Source organism: Benincasa hispida, chromosome 4 (genome assembly GCF_027475165.1).
Source record: "Benincasa hispida cultivar pf3 chromosome 4, pf3_genome.v1.1, whole genome shotgun sequence".
Classification (NCBI taxonomy): Eukaryota; Viridiplantae; Streptophyta; class Magnoliopsida; order Cucurbitales; family Cucurbitaceae; genus Benincasa; species Benincasa hispida.
Window position 1 is genome coordinate 59658350 of NC_143481.1, and position 10582 is coordinate 59668931.

At 34.9% G+C, this 10582-nt stretch overlaps 1 protein-coding gene across 1 annotated transcript; it reads left to right on the forward strand.

Moving 5' to 3' along the window:
- The first annotated feature begins 1076 nt into the window (after nucleotides 1–1076).
- LOC120075392 (Low affinity potassium transport system protein) lies at nucleotides 1077–10187 on the forward strand. Its single transcript, XM_039028746.2, has 3 exons — nucleotides 1077–1314; nucleotides 2333–2959; nucleotides 9769–10187. Exons 2-3 carry the CDS (start codon nucleotides 2406–2408, stop codon nucleotides 9836–9838), a joined length of 624 nt encoding a protein of 207 aa, XP_038884674.1. The 5' UTR covers nucleotides 1077–1314; nucleotides 2333–2405; the 3' UTR covers nucleotides 9839–10187.
- Nucleotides 10188–10582: the final 395 nt, after the last annotated feature.

Sequence of the window (10582 nt, forward strand, 5' to 3'; positions counted from 1 at the left end):
CTAGGTGAATGAAAAGGCGTCTAAGGCAGTTGACATGGCGTTGCTAGTTGTGCTATGGGAACTAAGTCATCGTGAACTTTGTTCTCTTCTTTATTAATTTTTGTCGAACTATCTAAGATTCCAATGACTAGCCTTGTCATATGTCATATTCTTTTGTTGTTTTAAGGGATCTCAAAGTTAAATTCTTTTCCTTGTTGCTAAATAAAGTGCTCTGATTGATTTTTTTCCTCCTTAAAAGTGTGTGTTTCACCAAATTTTGAAATTTGCATGAGGAACGTTCCATGGTTTATCCCTAAGAAAAGTCGAATCGTGATAGTACCAAGACATATCTATCTTTCAAGGTGATGCATAATCGATCTAGGCCTTTTTAAGAGAGTTCTTTCAGAGATGAGTTTCGATAAGGGAGTAAGTGATGAGTTGGCTTATGATACTACTTGCTCGAAGGGTGACAATAGGGGAGAGCTTAGTCGGGTATTGAATGATCATCATGGCAACATCGTTAGTGCAAAGTGTCAATCGGTGGTCAGGAATTTTACCATTCTTCTTCTAGAAATGAGGGTGATTGAAGTGGAGTGAGATTAATTATTAAGGTTGATTTCTCCTTTCTTTCACTAAATCTTATTGTCCAGAGGCTATTGAGATTTTTTTATTTGTTAATTGATAAATTTCTCTAATTGGCTTTCTTAGCTTACCAATGATCACAAACGTTCTCTTTCTAACAATGTGTAATGTGGGAGAATCGAACTTCTGACATTAAAGTAGATAACACAAGTTTATACCAATAAAACTATACATTTTTTGTTGGGGGCTTTGGTTATGTTGTCTATATTTCTTAAAAATATATAAAAATATTCATTTAAAACTCCCACATGTTGATTAAAATATTTAAATCCACTTGATGGGAAAGTCCATAAATTACAATATACAACGAGCGTTATACTAAAGCAAACAAAAGCAAGCTTTCCTTTTAAAAATTTAAATAAATTAAATTATCAAACAAATTAAAAAAATGCATTGCTTTTAAGAAAAGCGAGTGACCCAAATTAAAAACAATTTTCTTTAGATTAAAAAAAGATGAAGAGTGGGACCCACCGCTATCATGCGCCTCCAAAGACAAACAAAGCCATTCGTCTCTATTAACCTTTTCTGGCTTTAATATAATTTGTAGCAAAAATTCATTTCAACTTTTTTCCAATTCCATTTCTCAAATTCGGCGATTGATTCCCCCATTTTTCACTATCAATGATGCTTCAGCCATGGCGCCGTCGATTTAAACTCCGGTGATCTCTCTCGTTTTCGACTCTGCCGGGTTCTGTACGTTCTATTCTTCCCATATATTGATCTGATTTTGCGCTTCTTTTTGGATAAATTGCTGGAGTGGAATTCGAATGTTTGAATTTCTTGCGTTTCCTTTCTTTTTGAAGTTTAAGAAAGTCAATATGTTAGTTGATTCGAGCTTGCTGTGACTGGTATGCTTGTTTCCAGTTTAGCAATGGAGATAAAGTATATCTAAGATTTCGAATTTCGATTTTAGTTCATTTTCTTTCCCCCCTATTTGCTTTGCGAACAAAACGACCACTTTCTTTTATGTTCGATCTTCCATCACTTCTTTGAAGTTAGAAGCTCTTTGGAAGTTTGAATTGCTTACTTCTTAGATGGTTATGTCACGTCTACAGGTGGTGGGTTATTGTGGTTTTGATTTTAGTGGCGTTTATGAGATTTATTGTTTGACTTTAGTTAAATTTATGAGTGCTATTACGTCGATGAGACCGATTGAGGCATCCTTCTGGTGTATATGGACGGATTACTGAATAATAATGCCAAGACTAAAATTTTAGTTACATCAATGATTCGGTTCTATGAGATTCTCGCTATCCTTTCCATTTCATTTGGTGGACTTAACTGTATGCGTTTTATTGTCACAGTTTTTGGCTTCCTAACTCCTGTCAGTTACCATAAAATCTATGGTTTCCAAATTCTTGAAGGCCATTCTCAGCTCTGTGGATTCTTATTTAAGCCTTAAATTCTTATGCTTTACGATTTTTTCCATTCTAGTTTACATTGCTGATTAAAAGACTCGAAATAGTAGCAATTAAGTGAATGTTTGCTTGGTGTTATTCCCCCTGTTTTCCTTAATTTTACCGTTGCTTTATGTATGGTCACTTTGACACACACACTCTCGAAGGTTTTCCTTCACTGTTATGTTTTATAATGTACACTATCGTTGGTAAAAGAATACATTATACATTTGTGAGAAATATTGCATACTCAATTTTGTTTTCTGATACTATTATGTGGACTGTTCTGATTATCGATCACTGGTGGTGGACAGGTGTCTTTGGTTGCTTGAGGGGTGGAAGCCTTCCAAGAAATAAATTTTGAGCTCCCCAGATGTGGTATAACTAATGTTATTGGCAGTAGAAGGAGGAGGGTTCTTTTCTTCTTCAGCATCTGGGTATAGCAAGGGTTTGACCCTTCTCCTTTTGGGTCAAAAGGACGAAGATAAACCCATGAGAGTTTCTCCGTGGAATCATTACCAGTTGGTGGACCAAGAATCAGAATCTGACCTCCAGCTGGCTTCCACAAAGAACCACATTTCCCACGGCTGTGCCTCCTTTGTTTGCTTTGGTCGCACTTCCGCAGGGCTCGACAGTTCCCCTTCTCCTCTTAAAGTTGGCCCAACCTTACCACATGATTCTTTGCCTGGGCCTATAAGTACCGAAGAGAGGAAAGATGAATTTCCTAATGTGGAAGATGGTAATACTTTCAGAAATATAGCCCTTAAAAGTAGCTTGAAAAGGCCAAGTAATGGTATTTCAATTTCTCATCAGAATGCTCATGAAAGTGAAACAATAAGTAAAAAGGATGGTGATATACGTTGTCTTACTAATAGAAGGAAAGTTCAGTGGACTGATGCTTGTGGGAGTGAACTTGTAGAGATCAGGGAATTTGAGCCCAGGTATTGATGTTTCATACATTTTTTTTCTAAAGCACAAAAGTTATTTACGTCTGTTGATTTCCTTTATCATGCTCCTTCTCTGCGAGCCTCAAGCTCACAAAAGGGAACCCCACTGATGAAAAGGGCTCCAATCAAGTAGAAAAAGATCTAAAGAATAATTAGAAAACAACCTTGTTACTGATGCCTAAAGAGAAACGTAGATCCTAACAAGAGACCACACATCACTAGGGTATCTCCCAAACCCTCTAGAGGTCCTACCTTTCTCTCACCACACAAGTCCCACAACACAGACCTTTTCACACCACAAAAACTTCCCCTTCTCCAGAAACGATGGATGGAGAAGGGACTCCTCAATCACCTTTCAAAGAGTTCTGTGTGTAGCAAACTGAAAATCAAACATCTCAAAAAAAGAGATTCCAAACAATTCTATCAAAATCGCAACTTCAAAGAATATGATCAAGGTTTTCTTCATCCAATAAAGAATGTAACAAAATGACCCAATCAAAGTAGATATCTTTCTCAAAAGCTAATCTAAAGTGTTACATTGTCCATGGATGACTTGTCAATTGAGGAACTGAACCTTGTCCAGAATTCTCACCTTCCACAAAGAAGAAAAAATAGACTCGTTGATCAGTGAGAAATTCAATTAGCACTCAAAGAACAAGTATGGATTACAAGAAAAATCCTCACTAGGGTTGGATTCCAAAAATGAATATCCCTTCTCCTTAGTCTAAGAACAAACTCCCCGTTCAAAGATAAGAAAGCCAAGACGTCTGACCTTTCCCCAATATCTGCTGTTTCATTCCAATTACCTTTTTCACTTTGAACTGATTTTTGTTGTTCTTATGCTGACATTCTATGTTTGGAAGAGAATGTTCTTCTATGTGTCATAAAAGCTTTGACTCACTCATAATCTCGGGAGGCATTGAGGCCAGCTATGAATATGTGAAAAATTGAAATTATTCAAAGTTTTCCTGTTTTGGAGTGAACGATGAATCATGTATCATGCTCCAGCTCCGTGTATGGTGACTTTGAGAAATCTTCTCACTTCAGACTTCTTTAATACGTTGATCTCTTACTGAAATATTTGGAAGTCCTTGATTTATGTATTTTCTAAATGTAACTACTGTTGGAAATTTTGTCCGTTAAGGTCAGTCAATCATTTATAATACACAGACCTAATAATTACAATTAGAAACTTTCAATGGCCCTGGAAAAGATAAGGCCCTGGTTCATACAAAACTCTTTTAAAGTTATTTGAAAAGGTATAAAACACTTTAAGGATGACTTTCTAGAAATATTCCACGACTTATCTCTAACAGAAATCATTGTTCCAGTGAACGAAGCCCTAATTGTTTAAATAAACCTGCCCAAGCAAAGTGCTGTACTGAAACATGTTAGCCTAGCTGCAGGAGTGAATGAATCTAGAGGCAGAATCAAGGTATTAGGTGGTAGGTGCTTCCTAATATTGTTTGTACTCGCCAGTTTGCCTTTGTTGTTGGAAGATACCTTTCTGACCTCATCCTTGTTGCCAAATTTGGTGGCTGATTATTGAAGATGTTGGAAGAGAAAATTAGTTTTCTCTAAGCTAATGTTAATTGATTGGGACTTTTCCAACAATATTCTTGCCTTAAAGATGTTGGGTCCAAATAGTTCTAAATTGTAGCAGTATTCTGGTATTAGTTTTGGCTGATGTCTTTTGGGAGGTTTTATAGTGGGTATCTAAGATGCATGGTCACAGATACAGCAACACCATTCAATTACCTGGACACCGACATGTTAGAGACGTGATGTATCTTAAAGCAAGATTTGATTGACTATAGTGAGGAAAAAGATGCCATATAGGAGAATAGTTAAAACTTTTTAAAAGGATTTTTTTTCTTCCTTTTTTTTTTATTTATTATTCTTTCCTGAAGTTGGGGGGGAAAAGAAGAAGAAGAAGGTAAAAAGATGGGTCAGCGGCAACGTGGTAGCAGCCAGTAGCCGGTCCATGGACCATGATGGTTTTCTTTCTCCACTTAGTTTTTAGGGTTTATTGTTTTAAGGGTTTACGGTTATTTTTATCTTTCTTCTTCTTCTTCTTTCTATTTTTTATTTTTTGTTTTTTGTTTATTTATTACATTTTATGTCAGGCTTAATGCAATTAGCCTATATTATCCTTTCCTTAGGTACCCAAAAATGGGGTCTGGGCCCTTTCCATTTTGAGAAGATTTGGTTAGAGCATCCTTCTTCCAAAGCCTATATTTCTTCTTGGTGGAATGTGCTGGTCCCTGGGATTTGGGAGGGATATCGTTTTGTGGGAAAGTTAAGATATCTAAAAGCGCTCTAAGGTCTTGGAACGGGGAGCTCTTTGGAGATATTAAAACTCAAACAAGAGATCATTAATAGAATCAATGACTCAATGTGATTGACTTGCAGGAGGTGCCCCTCTTGGATATTTCTCTGAAAGGAGAGGGATTCTCTGAAAGGAGAGTTCGTTGAGGTGATTAGACAAGAGTCTATCAGTTGGAGTCTAAAGGAAAAAGTTAAGTGGGCCAAGATAGGGCATTGCAGTACTTTATTTTTTTCAGTAGTTAGTGGCAAAGGAATAAGAACAGTATTGGCTCCCTGTTTTTGGCTAGTGGGGTTTTTTCATTAAGTGGGGAGGTTGAGGAGGAGGTTCTTCATAACAATAAGGAAGTTGAGAAATCTATTCAACCTCATCAAAGTCTTAAATCTGTCTCAGACCTCAAAATGCTTATATATAAGTTGCATATATTTAAATCTATGACTGCTGGTGGTATAAGCACAAGCTAACTTAAATATTTATAGAAGAAATGTAGAATTGTAGGGTTGGCACCCTCACATGCTCTACCTTTGTATGCCATCTTGGAGGTAACTTAGAGGCCACTTCTGGCTGGAATCCTGTTGGGAAAAATTTTGAAGATGAACAAATGAAATTACGACGTTTCAAGAGGCAATGAGTTAACCCTTGTTCAATGAGTTCTATCTATCATTTGATTTTTAGATAAGAACATTTCATTGGTTTTTAGATAAGAAACATTTCATCGAATAAATAAAATAAAGGGAGACCCCAAGCACCTAAAGGTGATTACAACGAGATTTCCAATTGGAAACTAAATAAGGACTAAAGTTCTTAAAAGGGTGCTTCGTTTTTGCACCAATAAAAAGCAGTAGACAGAACCAAATCAATAAATGATTTTTAAGAGTATCTAAAGAGATGCTTATTACCCTCATCCTATAAAGTTTAGAAGAAAGCTCAAAGAATGGCCAACCAAACCCTTTTCTTTGTGCCAATAAAAGGGTGTCCCACTCCCACCAAAAGAGAAGCAAGGATGTCAAATATATTATTAGAACAGGCAAAGAAGCATCTAAATGGACACACACGTGCGCGTGCACACAATTGCCTCACTTATAGCCTCATCTCACAAGTCACACAACTTATTTTTATACCATAGGAAAATTTAAGGTTAATTAATTAAAAATTTATATATTTAAAAAATTAGTTTGTTGTATTTTGCTCTCAAAATGTATTATTTTTTTGTTATATATGTGTCTACTTAGTATACCAAGTATTTGATACATGTCTAACAAATGTTTGATCTACTTTTACTTTCACTTTGTATAACTAGTGTCTAACACATGTATGATGCTAATAAGTTTCTGATAAGTTTCCAACAAGTGTTGGAGTATTCAAGTATTGGACACAGAAATGCTAGCCAAAGTAAACTATCCATAAAGTTGACAGGTATCATATTCACCATACATGAGTAAGAACAAATATAGTGAGCTACAAGCTTGAGTACCAAATATTAGGTCAATTCCGAGAGGGCCAGCTTCTTTCCTACTGTTTCCCAATTAGATTCAGAATTTTGTTAAATGCTAAACAAAAAAATTAATTACTGCAGTAGTTTTGTATGCCTACTTTAGGAACTAAAAAACAGATCTCGGAGTTAGGATCAAAATAGAACCTCCGGAAGTATAAAAAGACTAAAATGTTGAGACCTGTTGCTTCTTCAAAGATGACTGTTGAAAAGATCTTTTATGCTTCTATAATCTTTGTTTGATAAAAGCAAGCGTCATTGGCATTAGCAAAAAGGTGACTAATACAAATGAAGGCATTCCTGGAAGAAAACTTGGAAATATGAAAATTTTGGCTGTAACGATTTGAATGGTAAAGCTGATTTTTCTTGGGACTGTGTCCTGGTGGCTGAAACGTGACCAAAAGAATTCAAAAGGGATTTCTGTTAGGTATCTTCCTCTCCTGCAAACAGAAAAAGCCAACAAGTTGTAGAAAATAGGGGAATAGCAACCTCCCCGTGATATTTCTATTCCAAAATGAAAAATAGAGAGTTCCACAACAATGAGAAAAGATCCAAAGAACAAGAATAAAAATAGAAATAAGAAAACGATGAATGACTCAGTACATTCGAGAGAGCTGGAAATCCCCCACAGCCTCAACTTTCTTCAAAACTTCCACATCTTATTCTCTTCCAAAAACCCCTACATAAACCCTATGGCTGATCCCCACACTACATAACAAGGATAGTCGTCCCTTTCCCATCTGTCCTTGTGCATTGCCTAATTCACTCCTTCTTCCATAAGTATGGATAGTTGGCGCTCTCACAATTTCTTAGTACATATTTATTTTTTGTCCTTCAGCTGGAATTTTTGGCATTGATTATTACAACAGTTTCAATTTCAATATTTGATTAAGTGGCTAAAGATAGTGTTGCTATTATGAGGTCAAAAGATAATTTAGGTCAGTGCTTTAAAGGCCTTGTAGAATTTGGATGCAAATAAACTATCAAAACTTCAATAGGGAGAAAGGAGATTGGGAAGGAAGTATTCGAGTTGGCTAAGTTTTATTTTTTTTTGGAGTAAACAAACACTTGAGAGACTCATGCTCAAAAGTCGAAAAGAAGGGGAAAAAAACTATAATGGGGAGACAAAAGCATAAGAAAATGACAAAACATAAAACATAATATGAATAATAAAACACAAAGCTGAGATCCAAAACAAAATCCCTTTCTGATTATACTCCTGATATTAATTCCAATAGGACGGCATCTTTACGAGTTTGTATTGGTCTAGAATTTTGTTATTTATATTGTGTTTTAGTACCTTTTAGAATTAATGTAGTTATAGTTAGCAGTCCAAAAAAAAGTCTTTTAGCACTAATGAAATTGTGTCTTGTTTGTATCATTACTTTGGAACTCAGAATCTTTCTTTCTTTGATATTACTATATTATGAAGTTCACTATATTGTGTTTAGCACTAAAATGCTTTTCCTTTTCAGAAATAAATATATACACATACATGTGTACACATCAGTTTTGAAGTTATATAAAACCGTACTGTAGGACGCCAATTAACCAAATAGATCAACTTGACTTAGTTTCTATTAGTTTTGTCATTTTTTCTTCATACGGCTTGCATTTAAGGTCATGGAGATGTCCAATTGGTGGGTTACATTAATCGATTAAGAATATGATGTTCTATCTCTTACAACGCCCATTTTCTTTCACCACAAACACTTATTCCCATTAAGATCCATGTGCTTAACTTTTTAAAGCACATATATCTCTCAGACGAGTCTTCATTTTACATCCATCTTTTACCAATCTCTCTGTGAACTCTCTCACTATCTAGCCTCTGCATGGTGATGCACACTTCCTCTCAAGTCGCATATAACCCCTTATATATATATATATATTTCTTCTCTCACTAGCCTCTCCCCCTACAAACTCACCCTTTTTTTCAAATTTAAATGTTTTTATTTAAGTTATTTGCTAATTCTTGAAGTATATTTGTTTTCATGATTCATTTATAACATAAATGATTCATGAATTCCTACGATCCTCCCCACTCTCCACCCATTTTTTTTTAAGAAACAATTTTGTTAATTTATTTTTTTATGAAAAGATACAATGTTATTGATATGTGTAATTACAAAGATGAGTGAAAGAAGCTGGAATTCAAAGGACTTCTCCAGTAGACAAAAGTGAAATAAAATTATATGAATGATGAACAAGGAAAGATAATTTACAAGAAGTGAGAGCTAAATAAGTAATGTTGTTAAATAGTCTATCTTAAGATTGCTTCTTGCTCGTGTATTGCCTTTGGTTCCTATTTTGTTAAGAAAGAAACACTTGAAATATTTGAATGATTTAATTGTAAATACATTTTTTGATCTAAGAATATATATAAAGTGAGAGTATTTCTTCATAAAAACCAATGCTTGTTTTGTGGTATAGAAGTCATCTAAACAGTGTACCATTGCATTGCTCCTCACTCTTAAACGCCAAGGAATATTAATTCGTTAATTTTCTTTATTGAAGTTTAGAAATTAAATCATTTCAATAGTAGAAAAAGAAACTTGAAGCATATCTTAACTTTAAAGTGATTGTGCTCATTCACATTTACTTTTATATTATACATATGTTTATGGAGAACACACATCGCACATGTGATGAATTCTCTCGGCAGTACTGTGATATTCCTCTTTTGATTGCCCTTGCCTGGAGAATTGTTGCAGATAACAGCCCTAGAAAAGTTCTTCCTGCTGAGTATTGTCTTATTATTCATCTCAAGTTTTGCAAGTACAATGTAGTTTTCATTCTCGAATCAGTTGAGTCTCTTTGAAGTAAATTTCCTCGAGAGTAAAAGATTAATTTGCACATTCCAAATATGTTTTATCGTCTCTTATTTGTCCTGTTTTTATTTCCTCTCTTCTCTGGAATGTTTTCTTATGATTCAGGCACTCTCTCATTCTCCTCTTTCTAATTGTTATTGGGTTCCATTGCCAGTGAAGCAGATCTTTCCGATGACGAGTTTGAAAATGGGAACAAGAGAAGTTGTTCTTGTGCAATTATGTAGCTTGGCTCATGTCCAAAATTCTTTAGGATGCTTCAAGAAGTAGAGTAAATCTTCAACAGAGAAAAAAAAAGGGGGGGGAAATGCTTGTCTGCCTCCTTTGCTTAACATTCTTTGTGGATCGCGACATTCCGATAAGCCACGACCATGACGACAACTTCAATCAATGGCCACATTTTCCACTCAATCATCGTTGTTCATAGTAATCATTTCAGTTTTGTTCTTGTGTGCTTTGTTTATTATTATTGTCATTTGTAAGACTTCCTCCATTGTACACTATCTTCAGTATATTCTTAATTGTTTTCTTTTTTGGTCATTTGCTATATAATGAATATTCATTTGTTGTCCCAAATTCCCAAATGATACATCCTGATGGAATTATATTACTTTTATGTTCTCTTCAAGATCAAATGTTTTCAAGCACTTGATATTTGAGATAGGATGCTGTAGTTTTGCTAGACAAAACTTAATGGGTGAGGAAAAGTCAGAAGTATCCATTGAAAGAAGGAAAGGAAACTACATAATAGGAAAACAGTCTAATAAATACAATTGTAGAAACTTTCCTATTTTCAACACTTTCCAACTTCATATTCTGATTAAATCTAACTTAATCTTTAGTATACTAAAAGTGTTCTTGAATCAAATCTTGAAACTTTAAGTATGCAGTTAAGAGTACAGTTTAAAATTTTGTTCGAAATCTTGAAACTTCGATTTTCCCTAAATTTCTCGAAATTTAGAAATTTCGAG

Coding starts and splice junctions, on each gene's coding strand:
- LOC120075392 (XM_039028746.2), top strand. CDS start 2,406: ATGTTATTGGCAGTAGAAGGAGGAGGGTTCTTTTCTTCTTCAGCATCT. Junction 2,960..9,768: donor ATCAGGGAATTTGAGCCCAG/GTATTGATGTTT, acceptor TTCCATTGCCAG/TGAAGCAGATCTTTCCGATG.